This window comes from Scyliorhinus canicula, chromosome 10, assembly GCF_902713615.1.
Source record: "Scyliorhinus canicula chromosome 10, sScyCan1.1, whole genome shotgun sequence".
In the NCBI taxonomy this organism is placed as follows: Eukaryota; Metazoa; Chordata; class Chondrichthyes; order Carcharhiniformes; family Scyliorhinidae; genus Scyliorhinus; species Scyliorhinus canicula.
This window is the reverse complement of record NC_052155.1, coordinates 137,039,189-137,064,763: the sequence shown is the minus strand read 5'-3', so window position 1 is coordinate 137,064,763 and position 25,575 is coordinate 137,039,189. Positions and strand designations below refer to the sequence as shown.

The following is a 25,575-nucleotide window of genomic DNA, read 5'->3' as shown; positions in this document are numbered from 1 at the left end:
TCCTCTTCTTCGTGGCCACACTCTCCATCGGGGCCTCATACAACAGCCTCACCCAACTGACAAACCCCTCCCCAAACCCAAACCTTTCCAGCACCTCCCACAAGTACCCCCACTTGACCCTATCAAAGGCCTTCTCCGCATCTAGCGCCACCACTATCTCCGCCTCCCCTTCCACCGCCGGCATCAAAATAACGTTCAGGAGCCTCCGTATATTAGTGTTCAGCTGCCTCCCCTTTGCAAACCCCGTTTGATCCTCGTGGATAACCTGCGGCACACAATCTTCTATTCTCGTGGCTAAGATCTTTGCCAACAAATTGGCGTCCACATTCAGGAGTGAGATCGGCCTGTATGACCCACACTGCAGGGGATCCTTGTCTCGCTTAAGGATCAAGGTGATCAGCGCACGAGACATCGTCGGGCAAATCCGCTTCCTCCCTCGCCTTGTTGAAGGTCCTAACCAACAGGGGGTCCAGCAGGTCTGCATACGCCTTGTAAAATTCAACCGGGAACCCATCCGGCCCCGGCGTCTTCCTCGACTGCATGTTCCCTATCTCTTTAACCAGCTCCTCAAGCTCAACTGGCGCCCCCAGACCCTCCACCTGTCCCTCCTCCACCCTCTGGAATCTCAGCCGGTCCAAAAAGCGCCCCATCCCCCCCTTCTCCGCCGGAGGTTCGGACCGATATAGTCTCTCATAAAAGTCACCGAAGACCCCATTAATGTCTACCCACCTCCGCACAACATTTCCTCCCCGGTTCTTAACTCCACCAATCTCCCTAGCCGCATCCCGCTTACGGAGCTGGTGTGCCAGCATCCTACTCGCCCTCTCCCCCATACTCGTACACCGCACCCTGAGCCTTTCTCCGTTTGAGCCTCCGCCTTTCTGGTGGTCAACAAGTCGAACTCAGCACGAAGGCTGCGCCGCTCCCTCAGCAATCCCTCCTCCGGGGCCTCCGCGTACCTCCTGTCCACCATCACCATCTCCCCCACCAATCTCTCCCTTTCTCTCTGCTCCCCTCTCTCCCTGTGGGCCCGAATGGAGATCAACTCCCCCGAACCACCGCGTTCAGCGCCTCCCAGACCTTCCCCACTCGGACCTCCCCACTATCGTTGGCCTCTAGGTACCTCTCGATGCATCCTCGAACCTGCCCCCTCACATCCTCGTCCACCAGCAGCCCCACCTCCAAGTGCCACAATGGGCGCTGGTCCATCTCCTCCCCCAGCTCGAGGTCCACCCAATGCGGGGCATGGTCAGAAATTGCTATCGCCGAGTACTCAGCGTCTACTACCCCCGCAATCAGCGCCCTACTCAAAACAAAGAAGTCGATCCGGGAGTAGGCCTTATGCACATGGCATAAGTATGAAAATTCCCTGGCCCTCGGCCTCGTGAACCTCCAAGGATCCACCCCTCCCATCTGGTCCATAAACCCCCTCAGCACCTTAGCCGCCGCAGGCCTCCTACCCGTCCTGGAACTGGATCGATCCAGTGGCGGATCCAGCACTGTGTTAAAATAGCCCCCCATTATCAGTCCCCCCACCTCCAAATCTGGAATCCAGCGCAACATGCGCCGCATGAAACCCGCATCATCCCAATTCGGGGCATATACATTGACCAGCACCACCCACTCCCCTTGCAGATTGCCGCTCACCATCACGTACCTCCTGCCGCTGTCTGCCACCACACTCGACGCCTCAAACGACACCCTCTTCCCCACCAGGATCGCCACCCCCCGGTTTTTTGCATCCAGCCCCGAATGAAACACTTGGCCCACCCCCCCTTCCTCAACCTGACCTGATCCACCACCTTCCGGTGCGTCTCATGAAGCATAGTCACGTCCCCCTTCAGCCCCCTCAGGTGCGCGAACACGCGTGACCGTTTGACCGGCCCAATCAGTCCCCTCACATTCCAGGTGATCAACCGGATCGGAGGGCCACCTGCCCCGTCGACTAGCCATCACACTTGCGTAGTCTGCCACGTGCCCGCCCTCCCCCGCTCAGCCCGTTCCCCACAGTGACAGACCGCCATCCTGATCCCCTCTGCACGCTCCAGCTCCTTCTTGGCCATTCCAGCAGCAACCCGGTATCCCCCCCCATCCCCCTCCCCCAATCCCCCCCCCAAAAAAGCTCGGGGTCCCCCTAGCTGCGTAACTCCGGTCACTGTACTTCCGTAAGTCAGCCGACTCCTGCTGACCCCGGCTGCTCCCGCCACCCCAATTACCCTCCCCAGTGTCCCCCAACCATTCCCCCAATGCCGACCCTGCCCCCGCTTCTCCAGCGCGAGAGAGAGGCCCGCGCCCCCATCCCAAGCCCCGCCCCCCAACCCAAAACGCAGGAAGATAGGCACATGACCCAACAGGGCTGCGAACCACACCCAAACCCGTAACCAGTGAAATAATAAAAATCCCAACATGATATGATAAAACACCCAAGTAAACAGATAACAGTCCTGAAAAGCAGAAAAGAAAAGGCAGGACAGCAACAAAAAAAAAACATCGTCCAATAGAACCAAAAAGAGCGAAAGGATATCAAGGAGGACAAAGCCTCCAGGCTGCGTACAACGTTCCCCAGTCCACCGTTCAAGTCCAGCTTCTCTGCCTGGACAAAAGTCCAGGCCTCCTCCGGGGAGTCAAAATAAAGTTGGCAGTCTTTATAAGTGACCCACAGGCGTGCCGGCTGTAACAGGCCAAACTTGACCCCCTTCTTGTGGAGCACTGCCTTCGTCCGGTTAAACCCAGCCCTTCTCTTCGCCACCTCCGCACTCCAGTCCTGGTAGATCCTGATCTCCGTATTCTCCCACTTACTACTCCTATCCCTCTTTGCCCAACGAAGCACACACTCACGGTCGACCAAGCGTTGAAATCGGACGAGCACCGCCCTGGGTGGCTCGTTCGGCCCGGGCTTCCGCAGCCGCACCCAATGGGCACTCTCCAGCTCCAGGGATCCCCGGAACAACCCCGCGCCCATCAGCGAGTCCAGCATCAGGACCACGTAGGCCCCCAAATCCGAACCTTCCAGTCCCTCCGGGAGGCCCAAAATCCGCAGATTCTTCCGGCGGGAGCGGTTCTCCATCTCCTCCATCCTTGCCAACCATTTCTTGTGAAGCACCTCGTGCGACTCCACCTTCACCGCCAGGCCGAGGAGTTTGTCCTCGTTCTCTGAAGCCTTTTGCTGCAGCTCCTGAATCTCCGAAGCCTGAGCCGTCTGAGTCGCCCCGAGCCTGTCCAGCGATGCCCTCAACGGCTCCAGGATCTCAGCTTTTAGTTCCTGGAAGGAGCGCAGCAGCAGCTCCTGCTGCTCCCTCACCCACTGCTGCCACGCTGCCGGTTCCCCGCCCGCCGCCATCTTGTCCTTTTTGCCTCGCATCTTCTTCAGCTGCAAAGCTGATTTTCTGGTCGCTCCACTTCTAGTCCAGCCCGGCCGCCAAGCGCCGAGGCTGCGTTCCCACCTGGGGAAAAATCAAATCAGCGCCGTTGCGGGCCCTTAAAAGAGCCCTTGGTGAGATCTTTTCCAGTTGTTCCCTCTGCTGCTAGAATCCAGCTTTCATAAGGGCCCTCAGGTCAGCTTGAAGCCTCTAACACAGCCCTTCCCCCGCCTGCATGCTGAATAGGCTTTTGTCTCTCTGCTGCAGCCCCAGCCAAATCCTACACTGTTTCTGCGGGAATAGAAACCAAGAAACATATTCCCTGGGGGAAAGTACTCCTCCAACATTCACCTATACTTTTTCATAAAAATTCCACTCCATATTGCTTAAAAAAGGGCTCTTTTCTGTGATCTTGGCAGGAACTGCCGTGTGTGTGACCACTCCATGGTGCACACCGGATGTCTGTAAACCGCTTTTTGACGTTCGGGTGGGGTTAACCTTGTTTTACTGCTTACTATTCGGGGGATAGCTGAAAAACCTGAATCTATTGAGTCTTCACCATTTGGCAGTAATGGGGGGTGATAACCATGTGTGATGGTTATCCACAATTCTTGATTTGCCCACAATTATAATGCATGTGTTTTGACTGATCTTTTTGACATGATATTTTGTTAAAGTTCTACCGTTGAGTATTTTCTAGCTCTCGTCTAATCAATTTAATTTGCATAATTTAAAATCTTTGTTTAACCAAATCAATAATGATGTATTTTCTAGCGATATTGATGTGGCTCAACAGTTTACCTTGAACCAGAGTAGAGTGGAAGAAATCACTATGAGAGAGGAAGTGGGCAACATAACTTTACTTCAGGATAATGACTTTGGTGAGAATTAAAAATTTTCTCAGACACAAATCATCTGAATTGTTTTATCTCATTTTCATTTCTCCAGTGATTTATTAATTTAGTCCTTCACATTACTTCTATCAGGAGTAGAGGTTCGTGACATTATAACTGCTTGCAAAAAATTGCTTTGTGTGCTATTTCAGCTGTTAATATTTAATATCCAATATATTTTACCTGCTTCATTACTTTGCCACAAGTAAGAACTTTAATCTTCAAGTCATGAGAACTAGCATCAAGCAATTTCGCCCCTAAGCATTTAAAAATTTTAATCCGTATCCAATTTGTAAACATAAATTCTATTTTGGATGAATTCTAGTCGTTCCAGTCGTGTAGCAAGCTTAAGGAGTTGGTGCAGCATTTGTCTCTTTCAGGAGATTTCTGAAGTCACAGCATAAACATATATAACAGACTTAATGGACCAGCTACTCTTTATCCTGTCCTTCATGTGTGTATGTTTGTGACTAATATTTTCATTCCCTAATGGCAACAGTGCTGAGGATGTGTATTTGTGTCATTCAAATGATAGACTGGGAAGGGTGGATATTTGGCTCCAATTTTAACACCCATTGTCCAGCAAGAATACCGTGAGAGGGTTAAAATTTATAAATTCTATTTGTGGCTCCAACTCTTGTTTCCAGACCTAGTATTTGGGAGAATTATGCCAGCAGCAATGCTTCTGCTGAAGGCAGACTAGCTCTACTGGATTTTCAGATGTCACAGTTCTTTGATCAGCATTGCAACTTGTGTTAACCTGAAATCAGAATGCTCTGCACTTTATGTAATTTGACTTCAGAACCATGATAGGAGGCTACAATTGCTCATCGAGGCCAAAATAAGTATTTATTTTTTTAAAAGTTCTGTCAGAGCTTCTTGTTGATGAGGAGCAGAAATGTTCCACAAAGGGCTAACAAGGAATCCATGGGCAACTGCAACCCTGGCCTTATTCCCAGTCATGTTGAAACCTTTCTCTCTTAGTGCCAGGAATTATTCCCATAGGAATAGGTTACAGGTAGTTTTCTGCCACTAAATTCCCAGGCCGTACCTCTGATAGTGAATCTAGTTGAGTGTCAGTCAGGACTTCAAGAACTCCATGAAATTGGAACCTGCCATAAGGAGCATCAGGGATTCCATGCCTCTGAACTCATGCACATTCTGGCAAATCACATATCATTAGGGCTTTAAACTAAAAGGGGTGGGGTGGAGGAGGATTCAGGTGAAGGGAGATTTAAAATTTAAAGACAAAAGTATTTGGGTAAACAGCAGCAGAATGGGACAGTCAGGAAGCAGAGTTTAACAGTAATATTGCATGATTAAATAAGGTTCAAGGGCAGCACAGTGGCACAGTGGTTAGCCGAGGTCCCAGGTTCGATCCCAGCTCTGGGTCACAGTCCATGTGGAGTTTGCACATTCGCCCTGTGTTTGCGTGGGTTTTCGCCCCCACAACACACAGATGTGCAAGGTAGGTGGATTGAACACGCCCCTTAATTGGAAAAAATTAATTCTAAATTTTTTTTAATGATTAAATAAGGTCCAAGCAACAAATAACAGGAAAAAAAAATATTCCTAATCTGAATGGGTGAAGCATTGGCAAGAAGATAAATAGCGTTATGAGACAAATAGAGATAACTGGTTTAGACTTAATCACCAATGCACATGGTACAAGGTAACCAGAGCTGGGAAATAAATATTCCAGAGGGTACAACATTTCGGAAAGATAGGCAGATGGAAAAGGAGGAGGAGGAGTAGTAGCCATGATATTGAAGGAAGACCCAAGGACAGTAATGAGTAAGGGTCTTGGGTCAGAAGATTAGGAAATAGAGTTCCTACATTCAATCCCTGCAGTGTAGAAGGAAGCCATTGAGTCTGCACCAACCCTCTGAAAGAGCATCCACCTAGGTCTACTCCCCGTCCTATTGCTGTAACCCCACCTAACTTGCATATCTCTGGACACTAAGGGCAATTTAGCATAGCCAATCCACCTAACTTTCACATCTTTGGACTGTGGGACAAAACCAGAGCGCCCGGAGGAAACCCACGCAGACACGAGGAGAATGTGGAACGCCACAGACAGTCGCCCAAGGCTGCAATTGTACCCGGGTCCCTGATGCTGTGAGGCAGCAGTGCTAACCAGATAGAATCCATAAAGATGGAAATAAGAAATAACAAGGATCAGAAAACACTGGGGAAAGTCGCTTATACACTCCCTAACAGTGCATGTACCGTTAGAGTATTAAGCAAGAAATAATTGGAGCTTGTACTAAAGACAAATTAATAATTGTGATTCTTTAATCTCCAAATAAACTGGACAAATTAATTGGAAACGGTAGCCTGGAAAATAAGTATGTAGGAAACTTATCAAGAAAGATTAACCACTGGCTTACTAGTGAAGGCAAGGGTAGTATTAGACTAAAAGAGACTTTTAATGTTCCTTGGAACAGTAGTAAATCTGAGGATTGAGAATGTTTTAGAAACCAGCAAAGGGTCATCAAAATGTTTATTTTAAAGAAAAGGGGAAAAATAGAATAAACTAACCAAAAATGTGAAAACATTCATTGAAGCTCTTATAATACGTAAAAAGGAGAAATTATCACGGGAAGTGACAGAGATATTCACATTCGAAGACACAAATTACAGACCAGAAATAGAGGGTAGCTGAAGAACTAATAAGATGTGGAGATGCCGGGGTGAGCACAGTAAGAAGTCTTACAACACCAGGTTAAAGTCAAAGGTTTGTTTCGAATCTCTAGCTTTCGGAGCACTGTTCCTTCACCTGAGGAAGGAGCAGTGCTCTGAAAGCTAGCGATTCAAAACAAATCTGTTGAACTTTAACCTGCTATTGTAAGACTTCTTACTGAACTAATAAGAGTGAAGGAGCGTTTATTTTTCTGCTGACATTAATTATGTTAGTCGAAACTTAAAAGAGTCTAAAATCTGAAAATTCCCGAGATCTGACGGCCTACAGGCTGCAGATACAGTGGATGTGCTAGATGTGATTTCTTAAAATTTCCTGGATTCCAGAACTGTCCCAGCATTATTGTAAGCTAACAGATGTAACACCTCTATTCCAGAAAGGAGGGAGAGAGAATACCGGGAACTATGGGCCAGTTAGCCAGACATCGGTCATCAGGAAAATGGCAGTCATTATTTTATTTTTTTAAATAATTTTTATTGAAATTTTTACAAAATATAAACATCTTAACTCTATTAACAAACAACCGCGGTAACACCCCAAGAACAATACCCCCCCCAACTTCAAACAAAAGGAAAAAGAAAGAAAAACAAAAGAGCACCCAAACAACAAAAGGGAAAGAGATATCACCCGCCACATCCCACAGACCTATGTACACAGTTCTTCCCCCCCCCCCCAGCCCCCCCTCCCGGGTTGCTCCTGCTGTCGGCCTATTTCCCTACCGTTCCGCCAGGAAGACCAGGAAAGGCTGCCACTGCCTGAAAAACCCTTGTACTGATCCCCTCAGGGCAAATTTCACCCTCTCCAATTTAATGAACGCGCCATATCATTGATCCAGGCCTCCACACTTGGGGGCCTCGCATCCTTCCATTGGAGCAAGATCCTCCGCCGGGCTACTAGGGACGCAAAGGCCAGAACACCGGCCTCTTTCGCCTCCTGCACTCCCGGCTCCACCGCAACCCCAAAAATTGCGAGTCCCCAGCCTGGCTTGACCCTGGATCCCACCACCCTCGAAACCGTCCTTGCTACCCCCTTCAAAAACTCCCCCAGCGCTGGGCACGCCCAAAACATATGGGCGTGGTTCGCTGGGCTCCCCGAACACCTAGCACACCTGTCCTCGCCCTCGAAAAACCTACTCATCCTCGACCCAGTCATGTGGGCCCTATGCAGCACCTTGAACTGTATGAGGCTAAGCCTCGCACAGGAAGAGGAGGAATTCACTTTCTCCAGGGCATCCGCCCACGTCCCCTCCTCAATCTCATCACCCAGCTCCTCTTCCCATTTACCCGTCAGTTCCTCCACCGAGGCCTCGTCTACCTCCTGCATCACCCGGTATATGTCCGAAATCCTCCCTCCTCCAACCCACACCCCCGAGAGCACCCTGTCCCGTACCCCACGTGGGGGCAACAAGGGGAATCCCTCCATCTGCCGCCTGGCAAACGCCCTAACCTGCATGTACCGAAACATGTTCCCCGGGGGGAGCCCAAACTTCCCCTCTAACTCCCCCAAGCTCGCGAACCTCCCCTCCACAAACAGGTCCCTCGACCTCCTAAACCCTGCCCTGTGCCAGCCCAGAAATCCGCCATCGATGCTCCCTGGGACAAACTGATGGTTCCCCCGTATCGGGGCCTCCATCGAGCCCCCCATTTCTCCCCTGTGCCGTCTCCATTGCCCCTAGATTTTGAGGGAAGCCGCCACCACCGGGCTCGTGGTATACCTCGTTGGAGGGTGCGGCAACGGCGTCGTTACTAGCGCCTCCAAGCTCGTGCCCACACAAGACGCTGCCTCTATCCTCTTCCATGCTGCCCCTTTCTCGTCCATTACCCACTTACGCACCATCGCTGCGTTGGCAGCCCAATAGTACCCACAGAGGTTGGGCAACGCCAGCCCCCCCCTATCCCTGCCTCGTTCCAGGAACACTCTTCTCACCCTCGGAGTCCCATGCGCCAACACAAATCCCGTGATACTCCTGTTGACCCTCCTAAAAAAGGCCTTCGGGATAAGGATGGGAAGGCACTGGAACAGGAACAAAAACCTCGGGAGCACTGTCATCTTAATGGACTGCACCCTCCCCGCCAGTGACAGCGGTAACATATCCCACCTCTTAAACTCCTCCTCCATCTGCTCCACCAACCTTGTGAGGTTGAACTTGTGCAGGGCCCCCCAGCTCCCCGCCACCTGGACCCCTAGGTACCTGAAGCTCTTCCCTGCCTGCTTCAATGGGAGCCTACCAATCCCCTCCTCTTGGTCCCCCGGATGTACCACAAACACCTCACTCTTGCCCAGGTTCAACTTATACTCTGAGAAACCCCCGAATTCACTAAGAATCCTCATCACCTCCGGCATCCCCCCCACAGGGTCCGCCACATACAGCAACAGGTCGTCCGCGTACAGCGACACTCGATGCTCCTCCCCACCCCGCACCAAGCCCCTCCAGTTCCCTGACTCCCTCAGTGCCATGGCCAGGGGCTCAATTGCCAATGCGAAGAGCAAGGGGGACAGGGGGCACCCCTGTCTCGTCCCCCGGTACAGCCGAAAGTACTCCGACCTCCTCCTATTTGTGGCTACACTCGCCAATGGGGCCTCGTAGAGCAGCCTCACCCACCGGATAAACCCCTCCCCAAACCTCTCCAACATCTCCCACAAATACTCCCACTCAACCCTATCGAAGGCCTTCTCCGCATCTAATGCCACCACTATCTCCGCCTCCCCTTCCACAGCCGGCATCATAATAACGTTGAGGAGCCTTCGTACGTTTGTATTTAGCTGCCTTCCCTTCACAAACCCCGTCTGGTCCTCATGAATAACCCCGGGCACGCAATCCTCTATTCTGGTGGCCAGGATCTTTGCCAGCAGCTTAGCGTCGGCGTTCAGCAGCGAAATCGGCCTATGTGATCCGCACTGCAGAGGGTCCTTGTCCCGCTTCAGGATCAAGGAAATCAGCGCCCGTGACATAGTTGGGGGCAAAGCCCCCCCCTCCCTTGTCTCGTTAAAGGTCCGGCCCAACAGGTCCAAATACCTTTTATAAAATTCCGCCGGAAACCCGTCCGGCCCCGGCGCCTTCCCCGACTGCCTGCTCACTATCCCCTTGACCACCTCCTCCAGCTCGATCGGCGCCCCTAGTCCCTTCACCTGCTCCTCCTCCACCCTCGGGAATCGCAGCTTGTCCAAGAAGCGCCCCATTCCACCCCCCTCCACCGGGGGTTCAGACCGGTACAGTTCCCCATAGAAGTCCCTGAAGACCCCATTAACATCTACCCCTCTCCGCACCACCTTCCCAGCTCTATCCACCACTCCCCCAATCTCCCTGGCCGCATCTCGCTTCCGGAGCTGGTGCGCCAGCATCCTGCTCGCCTTCTCCCCGTATTCATACACCGCCCCCTGTGCTTTCCTCCACTGAGCTTCCGCCTTTCTGGTAGTTAATAGGTCAAATCTGGCCTGAAGGCTACGCCTCTCCCCCAGCAATCCCTCCTCTGGGGCTTCCGCATATCTCCTATCCACCTGCACCATCTCCCCTATCAATCTCTCCCTCTCCCTATGGGTTCGGATGGAGATCAATTCCCCCCTCATCACCGCCTTCAATGCCTCCCAGACCGTCCCCACTCGAACCTCCCCGTTATCATTGGCCTCAAGGTACCTCTCGATACACCCCCGAACCCCCTCGGCCACCTCCTCATCTGCCAACAGCTCCACCTCCATGCGCCAGAGCGGACGTTGGTCCCTCTCTTCCCCCAGCCCGAGGTCCATCCAGTGCGGGGCATGATCTGAAATGGCAATGGCGGAGTATTCCACATCCTCCACCCTCGACAACCAACCCCCTGCTCAGGACAAAAAAAATCAATCCTCGAGTAGGCCTTATGTACGTGGGAGAAAAACGAGTATTCCCTGGCCCTTGGCCTCGCAAACCTCCAGGGTCCCCCCCCCCCCCCCCCCCCCCCCAATCTGGCCCATGAATCCCCTCAGCACCTTAGCCGCCGCCAGCCTCCTATCCGTCCGGGACTTGGATCGATCCAATGGGGGATCCAGTACTGTGTTGAAGTCGTCGTCTTCCCCCCCCCCCCCCCCCCCCCCCCCCCCCCCCATGATCAGGCCCCCCACCTCCAGGTCCGGAATGCGGCCCAACATACGCCGCATAAACCCCGCATCGTCCCAATTTGGGGCATAAATATTCACCAACACCACCCGCTCCCCCTGCAGCTTGCCATTCACCATCACATATCTCCCGCCACTGTCAGCCACCACATTTAACGCCTCAAACAACACCTTCTTCCCCACCAGGATCGCCACCCCCTTACTCTTCTCATCCAGCCCTGAGTGAAATACTTGGCCCTCCCATCCCTTCCTCAGCCGAACCTGGTCCACCACTCTCTGGTGTGTCTCCTGGAGCATGGCCACATCCGCCTTCAGTCCTTCAGGTGCGCAAATACCCGGGCCCTTTTGACCGGCCCATTCAGCCCCCTCACATTCCAGGTTATCAGCCGGATCCGAGGGCTCCCTGCCCCCCTCCCCTGCCGATTAGCCATACCCCCTCCCCCCCCCCCCCCCCCCCCCCCCCCCCCCGGCTAGGGCCCCTCCTAGCCGCGCCCCTCCCTCCACAGCACTCCCGTGAGTCATAGAACATAGAACAGTACAGCACAGAACAGGCCCTTCGGCCCTCAATGTTGTGCCGAGCCATGATCACCCTACTCAAACCCACGTATCCACCCTATACCCGTAACCCAACAACTCCCCCTTAACCTTACTTTTTCTAGGACACTACGGGCAATTTAGCATGGCCAATCCACCTAACCCGCACATCTTTGGACTGTGGGAGGAAACCGGAGCACCCGGAGGAAACCCACGCACACAGGGGGAGGACGTGCAGACTCCACACAGACAGTGACCCAGCCAGGAATCGAACCTGGGACCCTGGAGCTGTGAAGCATTTATGCTAACCACCATGCTACCCTGCTGCCCAGTCAGCTAACTTCTGCTGACCCCGGCGACTCCCGCCCTACCTTCGGCTCCTCCCCACGTGGGACTGCCCCTCCTCCATTGTGCCCGTCAACGGGTCCACCCTCCCCCCGCTCTCGCGCGGGAAAAGAAACAGCCAGCAACGACCCGTGCTTCTCAGCCCTGGCCCCGGCCCCGCCCCCACCATCTCACAGCGCAGGAAACCCGCAGAAAGCCCGCGCTTTCGCCCTGCCGGGCCCCTCCTCCTCCAGGGCCACTCCCATTGTCAGTCCCCCCCACCAGCTCCCCGAACTCCCCGTTTACGCCTCTGCCCGAACCCGTCCATCCGACCCCTGCTTAAAAACCCATATAGAAAAAACAGTACGACATTCTTACACTAAACCAAGCAAATGCAAATACAATATTATACAACATCCCCCATCCTAGACCCTCAGTTTGAGTCCAATTTCTCGGCTTGCACAAAGGCCCACGCCTCCTCCGGGGACTCAAAATAATGGTGCCGATCCTTATAGGTGACCCACAGACGCGCCGGCTGCAACATGCCGAACTTCACACTCCGTCTGTGGAGCACCACCTTCGTCCGGTTGAACCCGGCCCTCCGCCTCGCCACCTCCGCACTCCAGTCCTGGAAGATCCGCACCTCCGTGTTCTCCCACTTGCTGCTCCGCTCCTTCTTGGCCCACCGGAGCACACACTCACGATCCACGAACCGATGAAACCTCACCAACACCGCCCGCGGCGGCTCGTTCGGCTTGGGCCTCCTAGCCAGAATTCTGTGGGCCCCCTCTAACTCCAGGGGCCCCTGGAAGGACCCAGCCCCCATCAGCGAGTTTAACATAATCACCACATAGGCCGCTGGGTCCGACCCCTCCAGCCCCTCCGTGAGGCCCAGGATCCGCAAATTCTTCCTCCTCGACCGGTTGTCCAGCTCCTCGAACCGCTCCTGCCATCTTTTATGGAGCGTCTCGTGCATCTCCACCTTCCCGGCCACGACCTCGTCCTCCCTTTCGGAGGCCTGCTGCTGCAGCTCCCGGATCGCAGCCCCCTGGGCTGTCTGGGTCTCCATCAGTTCCTTGTTGGTTACCTTGATGGACTCCAGCAGCTCCAACTTCAGCTCCTGGAAGCAGCGCAGCAGAATCGCCTGCTGCTCCTGGGCCCACTTCCTCAGCTCCTCGAGGCCTTCGCCGGCCGCCATTTTATCTTCCTGCCCCCGTTTTTTCAGAGGCGCTTTCCTCGGTTTTTTCTCTGCCCCGCTCCTGGTCCGGACCATGGGACCGTTGGGGTCGACTCTTGTCCTCTTCCCCCGTTGAGATTCGCCGCTACAGCTCCGTTGGGGGCCCTGAAAAGAGCCCCAAAGTCCGTTCTCCGCGGGAGCCGCCGAATGTGCGGCTTAACTGCTCATTGCCGCCACCGGAAGTGATTGCAGTCATTATTAAGGAACTCCCAATACTGCACTTGGAAATTTATACTATGCTCAAGCAGAGTCACCATGATTTTACGGACAAAAAAAAACATGTTTGACAAATTTATTAAAGTTTCTTGAGAATGTAACTAGATAACAAAATTGTAGTAAGAGTAGAACATTCGGCCCCTCTAACCATTCAACAAAATCATGGTTGAGGTGATTGTAGATTTGACTCCACTTTGCTGCTTTACTCCTTTGACTCTCTTGTAGATCAAAGATCTGGCTCACCCAGCCTTGAATAAAATCAATGACCCAACCTCAACTGCTCTCTGGGGCAGAGAATTCCAAAGATTGACAATCCTCGAGAGAAGAAATTCTTGCCTTACACCATCTTAAATATAAAACCCTTTATTTTGAAACTTTTGCCCCTTAGTGCAATATGGCACCACCATCATGCTAACTGAGGCAGACTTTGAACAGATTTAGCAACTCAAGACTAGACATCCATGAGGTGCTGTGAGTCACCAGCAGCAGCCGAATTGTACGCCCACAATCTGTAAACTCATGGGCTGCATATACCCCATTCTACCATTACCACCAAGCCAGGGGATCAACCCTGGTTGAATGAAGAGTGCAGGACGGCATGCCAGGAGCGACACCAAGCATACCTAAAAATGAGGTGTCAACCAGGTGCAACTAAAACACAGGACTAGTTGCATGCCAAACAGCGTAAGCAGCAAGTAACAGATGCAGCTCAGCAATTCCACAACCAATGCATCAAATCTAAGCTCTGCAGTCCTGCCACATCCAGCCATCAATGGTGGTAGACAATTAAACAACTCACTGGAGGAGGAGCAGACTCCACAAATATCCCCATCCTGAAAGATGGAGGAGCCCAGCACATCAGTGCAAAAGGTGAGGCTTAAGCATTCACAACACATTTCAGCCAGAAATGGCAAGTGGATGATCCACTTGCAGCCATGTCTCTGTGATGCTCTGTGTGAGTGCAGTGTGGTAGCACAGTGGTTAGCATTGTAGCTTCACAGCGCCAGGGTCCCAGGTTCGATTCCCATCATGGGTGACTGTGCGGAGTCTGCATGTTCTCCATGTCTGCGTGGGCTTCCTCCAGGTGCTCCGGCCTCCTCCCACAAGTCCCGAAAGATGTGCTGTTAAGTAATTTGGACATTCTTAATTCTTCCTCTGTGTACCAAACAGGCGCCGGAATGTGGCAACTAGGGGCTTTTCACAGTCACAATCATTGCAGAGTTAATGTAAGCCTACTTGTGACAAAGATTATTATTATTATTTTCTTTTCAGTTGAAATCAGTGAGTTGTCATTTTATTTTCCCCTGACTAAAATGTAAATAATGAAGGTATCTGGCAATGATCCAGTTGCAGTGAGCTAAGAAAAAGTATAATTCTGTTCCGAATAATCAGCCATTGATTACCGTTGTTTCAGAAATGCTTTTTTTTTTACACTAAGTGGTTGTTAATTAATACTCGTAATGAAGACTTTGATCATGGTTAAAAAACATAATCTGTGTATGTGAATCTTCGCTCTTTAAAACATTCTAGGAACATTATTGGTCATAGCAACATTGAATATTTTTTCTTTTAGGCTGCTAAAAAGCATGGCCACTATACTCTAACAAAGTTGCTATCATGGTTTGATTTTGCAATTATACAACATAATAAATGCCAATATTGACTATCCTATTAAATGAATAATGGTTAATGCATGCACAAGTGCATGTAAATATCTGGAGTTGCATGTGGCCACAGTATGAATTTTAAATTGTTGATTATTTGGTCCAGTATTAGACAATTTAAAATTAAACATGGGAATCTCAATACAGTATCTGTTTTAGCTTTAGGACCTTTTCATTGGCTAATGGTTGAGATGATGGTTTTCTAATTTGCCTGGCACCTGCAAGCTATTAAAATTTATGGATTATGTGGAATTTTCACCCTCTATAAAGGTGATTTTGGTGTTGATGATCGTGAGATTATGCGTGAAGGCAGCACATTTGAAGAAGACATCATGGGAAGCACCAGCGACTCTAATCTGTTATTGGACCCAGTGCAAAACACCACAGCTCAGCTGGCTGAGAAAACTAATCATCTGGCCTATGATGACCCCCTCAAAAATGATGGATTTGGTGATGGAATTGATGGTGGAATTCTTGGTATGTCTACTCCATCGCTTATTGCAGGATTTAGATGAGTACATTTAGAAGTTGTATACATTCCTGTGGAGCAAATTAATCAAATGAGTGTTGCCCAGAAAACTTGGTTTTAAATTTAGTTTGAGTGGCTCTTGTATATTCTTAATTTCACTTGCAATTCATTTGCTCCCACTTGTATGTAATTGGACTACATTAGATCTTCTGAATAACTGTAACAGTCACGTGTCTAAGTCCAGGAAAGCCACCCTGCTTTTGCTCAAAGCATAACACCAGTGTATTGTTTAATGTTTTAGCCTGTCAAGTATAATTTTGCGTTTTTAGTGTATTGATTTCACAGGATGATACAGCACAGATAGTGGCCATTCGTCCCCTGGGCCAGATCTTTGGAGCTATCCAATTAAAACAGCTCAACTGAAAACTATTATTTTTATATATCTGATTCCCTTTTGAAATCTACCATTGGTCCTGTTTCTATCATCCTTTCAGATTGCAAGAACTCATAACATTGTTCTCTTGTTATCTTTGGTTCTTTTGCCAATCATCTTAAATCTATGCGCTTTTGTTCCAGACCCTCTTGCAAGTCAACTTTGCTTCCCCTTATTTACTCAAACCTCTTCATAATTTTGGATAATTCCATTTAATCAGCCCTTTAGCTTTTCTGTTCTAAAAAGAACAATCTCGGATTCTGTAAGCGTTCTACACAATCCAAGTCTCTTATTTCTTTTATTATTTAAGTAAATTTTGTCTGCTCAACCTTGGCATCCTTCCTAAAGTGCTGTGCTCCTAACTGGGGAGCCCATCAAGTAACTTATAAAGCTTTACTATAACTTTCTTACTTTTGTGCCCTGCCTCTGTTTATAAACCCAATCACGTATTTTTTTTTTAAGCCAACTTATCAATTTGTCCTCCCACCTTCAAAGATATGTGCATGTAAACACATTCCTGTACCCTCTTCAAAGTTGCATCATTTAGTTTTGTTTGGTAAAATCCCATTTTTAAAATATAGACCTATTTTTCTTTCATTCTCAAATTGACTGAAAAACATTTTTCTTGCCAGATGATAAACTTTTAAGTCATGATGATGGTGGTATATTTGACGATCCACCGGTATTACCAGATGGAGGAGTTTTGATGCCAGAAGAACCGATTCATCATGATGATGAAGATGTTATGTCCAGTGAGTATTTCAAATTTTTCTTTCATCGTTTAATCTTTACCAAGTGCATAAACTGAACCTGAAGTTTCTACCGTTCAGTTAACATAGCATTATTTTTAAACAGTGGGTGCCCCTGACAGTCCAGACTCTGATGATCCAGTTGAACCTCTGCCAACAATGACTGACCAGACAACTTTAGTACCAAATGAAGAGGAAGCATTTGCTTTGGAACCAATTGATATAACTGGTAAGTTCTTACATTAGGGGGTGTGACCAGATCAAGTGGGTAAAATATCAAAGCGAAAGGAGCGAATCCCAAGATGTCTGTTTCCAACTATAAATTGTAGTATATAGTATGATTGTTGTATAAGTTTTAATAACAACTACTTCAGTAATGTAGAATATGAAAGGAAAATGATATGCTGTATCAACATCAACACCATTCTTTACTCAGCAATGTGTGCATGCGATATGTCTCCATGTCTAAATTTTTTATTTATTTTTTAAAATAATTTTTATTAAGATTTTTACAAAATATAAACATCACAACAATATTAACAAAACAACCGCGGTAAAAACCCAAGAACAACACCCACCCAACTTCAAAAGCAACTGCAAACAACAGAAAAAACAAAAGACACCCAAACAACAAAAGGGAAAGAGATAACACCCGCCACATCCCACAAACCCATGTACACAGTTCTCCCTCCCACCGAACCAAACCCCCCCCCCCCCCAGGGTTGCTGCTGCTGCCGGCCTATTCCCCTACCGTTCTGCCAGGAAGTCCAGGAAAGGCTGCCACCGCCTAAAGAACCCTTGTACTGATCCCCTCAGGGCAAATTTCACCTTCTCCAATTTAATGAACCCCACCGCCTAAAGAGCCCTTGTACTGATCCCCTCAGGGCAAATTTAACTGTCTCCAATTTAATGAACCGCGCCATATCATTGATCCAGGCCTCCACGCTTGGGGGCCTCGTATCCTTCCATTTGAGCAAGATCCTCCGTCGGGCTACTAGGGACGCAAAGGCCAGAACACCGGCCTCTTTCGCCTCCTGCACTCCCGGCTCCACTGCAACCCCAGAAATTGTGAGTCCCCAGCCTGGCTTGACCCTGGATCCCACCACCCTCGACACCGTCCTTGCCACCCCCCTCCAAACTCCCCCAGCGCTGGGCACGCCCAAAACATAAGGGCGTGGTTCGCTAGGCTCCCCAAGCACCTAGCACACCTGTCTTCGCCCCCGAAAAACCTACTCATCCTGGTACCAGTCATGTGGGCCCTATGCAGCACCTTGAACTCGCACAGGAAGAGGAGGAATTCACTCTCTCCAGGGCATCCGCCCACGCCCCCCCCTCAATCTCCTCACCCAGCTCCTCTTCCCATTTACCCTTCAGTTCCTCCACCGAGGCCCCGTCTACCTCCTGCAGTACCCGGTATATGTCCGAAATCCTCCCTCCTCCAACCCACGCCCCCGAGAGCACCCTGTCCCACACCCCACGTGGGGGCAGCGAGGGGAACCCCTCCACCTGCCGCCTGGCAAACGCCCTCACCTGCATGTACCTAAACATGTTCCCGGGGGGAGCCCAAACTTCTCCTCTAACTCCCCCAAGCTCGCGAACCTCCCCTCCACAAACAGGTCCCTCAACCTCCTAACCCCTACCCTGTGCCAGCCCAGAAATCCGCTGCATACTCCAGTTCCTTCCTGACCGTTTCAGCTGCAACCCAGCACCTCCCCTCCAAACCCCCCCCCCCCCCAAGATTAGGACCGCTCCTAGCCGCGCCCCTCCCTCCATAGCACTCCCGTGAGCCAGCTAACTTCTGCTGACCCCGGCGACTCCCGCCCTACCTCCGACTCCTCCCCACATGGGACTACGCCTCCTCCCCCTCCCCCACCCGCTCTTGCACGGGAAAAGAAACAGCCAGCAATGGCCCGCGCTTCTCAGCCCCGACTCCGCCCCTACCATCCCACAGCGCGGGGAACCCGTGAAAAGCCCGCGCTTTCGCCCTGCCCAGCCCCGCCTCCTCTAGGGCAACTCCCATTGTCAGTCCACCCACTAGCTCCCCGAACTCCCCGTTTACCACCCTGCCCGAACCCGTCCACCAGACCCAGACAGGAAAACTCATACCAAAAAAGACATAACGACATCACCCCACCCACCCTAAGGCCAACCCACATCTTACATTAAACAGAGCAAATACAAGTACATTATTATACAACATCCCCCATCTTAGCCCCTCAGTTTGAGTCCAGTTTCTCGGCCTGCACAAAGGCCCACGCCTCCTCCGAGTACTCAAAATAATGGTGCCGATCCTTATAGGTGACCCACAGACACGCCGGCTGCAACATGCCAAACTTCACGCTCCGTCTGTGGAGCACCGCCTTCGTCCGGTTGAACCCGGCCCTCCGCTTCGCCACCTCCGCACTCCAGTCCTGGAAGATCCGCACCTCCATGTTCTCCCACTTGCTGCTCCGCTCCTTCTTGGCCCACCGGAGCACACACTCACGATCCACGAACCAATGAAACCTCACCAACACCGCCCGCGGCGGCTCGTTCGGCTTGGGCCTCCTAGCCAGAATTCTGTGGGCCCCCTCTAACTCCAGGGGCCCTTGGAAGGACCCAGCCCCCATCAGCGAGTTCAACATAACCACCACATAGACCTCCAGGTCCGACCCCTCCAGCCCCTCCGTGAGGCCCAGGATCCGCAAATTCTTCCCCCTCAACCGGTTGTCCAGCTCCTCGAACTGCTCCTGTCACCTTTTATGGAGCGCCTCGTGCATCTCCACCTTCCCCGCTACGGCCACGCCCTCATCCTCCCTTTCGGAGGCCTGCTTCTGCAGCTCCCGGATCACGGCCCCCTGGACAGTCTGAGCCTCCATCAGCTCTCTGGTGGTAACCGTCAACGACTCCAGCAGCTCCACCTTGAGCTCCTGGAAGCAACACAGCGGAGTCGCCTGCTGCTCCTGCGCCCACTGCCTCCACTCCACCGGCCGCCATTTTGTTTTTATTCCCCAGCTTTTCCAGGTGTGCTTCCACCGTTTTTCTTCTTACCCCACTCCTGGTCCGGACCATAGGACTGGAGGGATCGACTCCTGTCCTCTTCCCATGTCGGGATTTGCTGACAAAGTTCCGTTGGGGGCCCTGAAGAGAGCCCCAAAGTCCGTTTTTAGCGGGAGCTGCCGAACATGCGGCTTAGCTCCGCATTGCCGCCACCGGAAGTCCTCCATGTCTAAATTTTAACTACATTTTAACTCCACAAGGGTGGCACGGTAGCACAGTGGTACGCACTGTTACTTCACAGCTCCAGGGTCCCAGGTTCGATTGCTGGCTTGGGTCACTGTCAGCGGAGTCTGCATGTTCTCCCTGTGTCTGCATGGGTTCCTCCCACAATCCAAAGATGTGCAGGTTAGGTGGATTGGCCACGCTAAATTGCCCTTAGTACCCAAAAAGATTAGGTAGGGTTACGGGGATAGGGTGGAGGTGTTGGCTTAAGTAGGGTGCTCCTTCCAAGGGCCGGTGCAGACTCGATGGGCCAAATGGTCTTCTGCACTGTACATTCTATGATTTAACCACATGTACAGTTGAAGGAAGTATCTAATATAAATTCAAGTCAGGAAACTGTATCATAGCTTTTTGTCTTGTGTTTATATATGTGGGGTGGAGAGAGTGGTGGAGGCTGCTTTAGATTTAAAAACAAACACATTCCAGAGAAACGGTGTTTTGTTGACTTAATGTTTTAGGGTTTTATTTTACAGAAACATACATTGTTAAATTGGGGATGATTTCTTGCAGTTAAAGAAACAAAAGCAAAAAGAAAGAGGAAACTGATTGTGGATAGTGTAAAAGAACTGGACAGTAAAACAATTCGGGCACAGTTAAGCGACTACTCTGACATTGTAACCACGTTGGATCTTGCACCACCCACCAAGAAACTTATGATGTGGAAAGAGACGGGTGGTGTGGAGAAACTGTTTTCACTTCCAGCTCAGCCTCTCTGGAATAGCAGGTTGTTGAAGGTAACTGAACATTTCAAATGACTATGTTATGTTCTTGGAAGAGGTCGTATATAACATGCAGTGATAGTTCTGAGTGTATAGCATAACCAGTACATTTTTACTGGTTTACTAAATGAAACAATTTTGTCATGGTAAACAAAAATGTAAATTTAATTTGAACAGTTTATTTAGTCGCATTTCACATGAGCTTTAATAAAAAATACCGTGCCTACTTTTTGTGTTTTGTTCAGCCTATTAAATAGTCTGATTTTTAGTGTTTGCTGTGTTTAACAATAGAAGCTGTTGTCGCTATAAGATTTATGTAACTATTTATTAGAGCCTAGTTACAGATATGTAATGTAAATTGTAAGCTTGACTTTATTTCTGTCTAGCTTTTTACACGCTGCCTCACACCAATTGTCCCAGATGAACTAAGGAAAAAGAGAAAGGGAGGTGAAGCAGACAATTTGGAACAATTCCTGAAAGAAATTGAAAATCCAGAAGTACCAAGGGGGGAGGAGCAGCAACCACAACAGCAGCAGCGTGATGTAATTGGTAGGAATTCTCTGATACTTATTTCTCCTCATTACGGTTTCCACTTTAATTCTTCCTTTTTCTTTTTCCCTCATTTAGCAGTTTGATATGTGATAATTGCCACTGCCCATGAAAATCTGATTTTGCTTCATATAACATCCCCAAATCAGCAGTCTCCCTCTTTGAATTATCTTCAACATGGCAGTGTCTTTCTGAAGGCAATCTTCCCAGAATTGTGCACAGTATTAAAATTTAGCCTTGTATTCAGAATAATTTATTTTCATTCGCAACCAAATACCTTTTGAAGTGCTTTGAAATACTTGAGTGACTCGTTGATACCATACTCGCATTAATTGGAAAAGATCGGTGAAGACGCCAAATTTTATTCTTCCACCTTTCTATAGATTCTTCATCCTATAAACCTGATTAATGATTCATTACATGCAATTATTTTCACTGGTTCAGATTTCTTTGAAGAAGAAAAAAAGTTTATAAAGCCTTCACACCCTCAGCACATATAAAAGCATTACATATTCAATTAATTAAATTTGAAAGTTTATTAATGTGCACATAGAAAGAACCCATAAACAGTGGTAATGTTTATGATCATTCTTTTGTAGTTGAGGCCAGGACAACTCACTGCATCATAATGCTCAAGGTTTTGCAGCTATCTTCAGCCAGAAGTGCTGAGCCAATGATCCATTCAGCCTCCTATTTAGGTCCACACCACCACAAATGCCAGTCAATTAACTCCACACAATATCAAGAAATGGCTGTGCACAGTGGTTACAACAAAGTCTAGTGGCCCTGACAAGATTTTGGCAATAGTGCTGAAGGGTTGTGCTCCAGAACTAGCCATGCCTCTAGCCAAGCTGTTCCAATACAGTTACAACTCGGTCATCTCCAATGAAAAAGTGCCTATTCACTTCTCTTGACAATCATCAACCGGGAACATCAATGCAGCAGCTTCAAGAGTAGATTAGAGCCTGGATATTCTGCAGTAAGTAATTCACCTCTTGACTTTCCCAAACCTTTCTGCCATTCGGAAGGAGTGTAATGGAATACTTTCTAGTTGCTTGGATGAATACTGCTCGAATACCACAAGAAACGCAGTATCATGCAGAACAAAAGCAGCTACCTGTAGTATTAATGGCACCCAATTCACCACCTAAAACATTCACTCCCTCCACCACAGCCATAGGTTGGCAACAGTCTGTGCCATGTACAAGAAGCACCTTTCAAATTTGTAACCTCTGCTACCTTGGAGAACAAGGGCTGCCGGCTCCTGGTAACAAGTTTCCCTCCAAGTCAAAAAAAAAAGTGCCATGGGATTTTCACATTTGAGCGACCAAGAGACCTCACAGTGAGGGCAAGATCCAGATCATGAGATCCAAAGAGATCATGCAAAACGTTCTGAGCGTCGCAAATTGCGCGAGAGGCCTCTTGCAAGGTCACTAAGTCGGAGCAATGAGGTCGTTCGATTGCGCCCTTGATTGAAATATAGAAGATCCTTTTGGGGGGGGGGGGGGGGGGGGGGGGGGTCTTGGCAGGGTGGTTGTGGAGAGGATATTTCCTCTTATGGGAGAATCTAGAACCAAGGGTCACTGCTTATAAATAAGAGGTTGCCCATTTATAATGGAGGTGAGGCAAAAATATATTCACTCAGGGTTGTGTGCCTTTGGAACTCCCAGAAAATGTTGTAGAAGCAGAGCCTTCGAGTATTTTTAAGACAGAAGTGGATGGATTTTGGGTAAGCAAAGGGGTGGTAGATTAGCGGGAGTCAGCAGAGCACAGGTTTGAGATTACTATTTGATTGGCAGAGCAAGATCAAAGAGCTGAATAACCTGCTGCTCGTTCGTACAGCTGCTTGGCTGAGTTTGCATCAGATGGTGAAGGAACCAACAAGAGGGAAAAACATATTTGGCATCGTCCTCGCCAATCTACCTGTTGCAGATGCCTGTCCATGACAGTATTGGGAGCAATGACCACTGCAGTCCTTGTGGAGACAAAGCCCGTCTTCACATTGAGGATTGGATTGGTTTATTGTCACGTATACCAAGCACGATACAGTGAAAAATATTCTTCTGCGTGCAGTTCAAACCGATCATTTCGTACATGAAAAGAAAATATATAATAGGGCAAACATAAAATACACAATGTAAATACATAGGCACAGGCATCGAATGAAGCATATAGGAGTGTGGTACTACTCAGTAGAGAAGATGTGTGAAGAGATCAGATCAGTCTATAAGAGGGTCGTTTCGGAGTCTGGATGTCGCGTGTTGTGGAACACTGCTGCTGTGCTAAATGGGATAGATTTCAAACATGCAACAACTCGAGACTGGGCATCCATGAGGTGCTGTGGGCCTGAGGCAGCAGCAGAATTCTATTCAACCACAATTTGTAACCTCCATGGCATGGCATACCCCCTACTCTGAAGAGTCCAGGAGGGCATGCCAGAAGCAGCGCCAGGCATAAGCTAAAAATGAGATGTCGACCCAGTGAAGATGCAACACCTGTAATTTGCATGATGAATAACGGAGGCAATGTGCAATGGCAGAGCTAAGTGACCCCTCGAGCAACAGATCATATCTAAGTCCAACCATATCCAGTCATGAATGGTGTTGGATAATTAACCTACTGGATAAGAAGATTCCGCAAATATGCCCACCTTCAACGAAGGGGAGGCCACCACATCAGTGCGAGACAGAAATCTTGAAGGATTTGCAATCGTCTTCAGCCAGAAATACCAAGTGAATAATCCATATCTGCCTCTTCTGGAGGTGTCCAGCATCGCAGATGTCTAGTCTTCAACCATGGAAGGTGTTCCACAGACTACATGACCTTCTCTGTAAATATATTGATGTCCACGTGGTCCTTTGTCTCGAGAATATTAGAATTCATTTTGTCTATGGGTTGTTAGTTTGTTTTTTCCACGTGTGTTTTTGCTATGAAACCCACGTGTAAAAATATGGTTTTGAAACTAACCATTCAGGATCCTGTGTACTTCAATCAAGTCACGCCTCACTCTTCTAAACTCAAATGGAAACACGCCCAGTCGGTCTAAACTTTCCTCATAAGACAACCCACTCATTTCAGGTATCAATCTAGTAAACCGCCTCTAAACCATCTCCAATACATTTACACCCTGAAATAAGGAGACCAAAATTGCGCACACTATTCAAATTGTGGCCCCAACGATGCCTTGTATAACTGAAGCATAACATCACACTTTTATGTTCGGTTCGTCATAATAAAGGTTAGCATTCCAGTAGCCTTCTCAATTACTTGCTGTATCTGCTTGCTAACTTCTTGTGATTCACACATAAGAACACCCAGATCCCTCTGCACCTGAGAATTCTGACGCTGTTTTCTCTGTTTAAGCAGTATTCTACTTTTAATCCTTGCCAAAGTGAGCGACTTCACATTTTCACATTATATACTCCATGTGCCAGAATTTTTCAATTCAGTCAACCTATCTGCAAATTATGTCCCCTTCACAATACTTTAGCTTTCATTTCTTTGCTCCCTTCATCTAAGTAATTGATCTAAATTCTTAAAAAGATTGAGGCCCAAGCACAGAGCCCTGTGGGACTCTGCTTGTCACATCCTGCCAATCTGAAAAAGACCGATTTATGCATGCTCTCTGTTTACCTCCAGTCTTCTGTCCAAGCTAATACATTACCATGAGCTTTTATTTTCCACTATGACCTTGGATATGGCACCTCATTAAATTCCTCTGGAAATCCAAGTACAGGACGTCTACAGGCTCCCCTTTCTCCATAACACATGTTACTCCTTCAAAGAACTCCAATGATTTCCCTTTTACAAAACCAAGCTGACTCTTCCTTATCACCTTGAGGTTTTCTAAGTGACAAGCTGTGACCTCCTCAATGATTGATTCTAACAACTTCCCTATGGCATGTCAAGCTAACTGCCCTATGGTTTTCTGCTTTCCTCCCTTGAATAGATGTATATTATTTTCAACTTTCCATTCTGACTAAACCTTTCCAGAATCTTGTGTATTTTGGAAAATTAACACTAATGCAAATACTACCTCATTAGCCGCATCTTTTAAGACCTGAGGGTGAAGTTCATCAGCGCCCGGAGAATTGTCAGCCCTCAGCTCCGTCTGTTTTCTCAGTACAACCTTCCTAGTGATTGTAATTTCTCCGAGTACCCCTCCCCACCTCTTGATTTACAGCTATTATTGAAATGTTTCTATCCTCTATAGTGAAGACAAAATTTAAATATTTGTTCATTTCATCCACCATTTCCTTATTTTTTTACCATAGCCACTCTCTAAAGGACCAATACTCACATTACTTATTTTCCTCTTTCAATACCTGTCAAAACTCTTGCCATCTGTTTTTACATTTCTCGCTAGTTTCCTCTCGTA

The 25,575-nt window shown here is 49.0% G+C and overlaps 1 protein-coding gene across 5 annotated transcripts in view; it reads left to right on the top strand.

Annotated features, from left to right (window-relative positions):
• Positions 1–25,575, top strand: part of rad21b (RAD21 cohesin complex component b) — an 88,610-nt gene that overhangs the window by 47,035 nt on the left and 16,000 nt on the right. For all 5 annotated transcript variants that reach the window (XM_038809771.1, XM_038809766.1, XM_038809767.1 and 2 more), the window contains 6 exons: positions 4,134–4,240; positions 15,288–15,494; positions 16,552–16,671; positions 16,775–16,897; positions 20,440–20,663; positions 21,035–21,197. In XM_038809771.1, the coding sequence (XP_038665699.1) occupies positions 4,134–4,240; positions 15,288–15,494; positions 16,552–16,671; positions 16,775–16,897; positions 20,440–20,663; positions 21,035–21,197 (944 nt within the window). The remainder of the gene's footprint in view (positions 1–4,133; positions 4,241–15,287; positions 15,495–16,551; positions 16,672–16,774; positions 16,898–20,439; positions 20,664–21,034; positions 21,198–25,575) is intronic.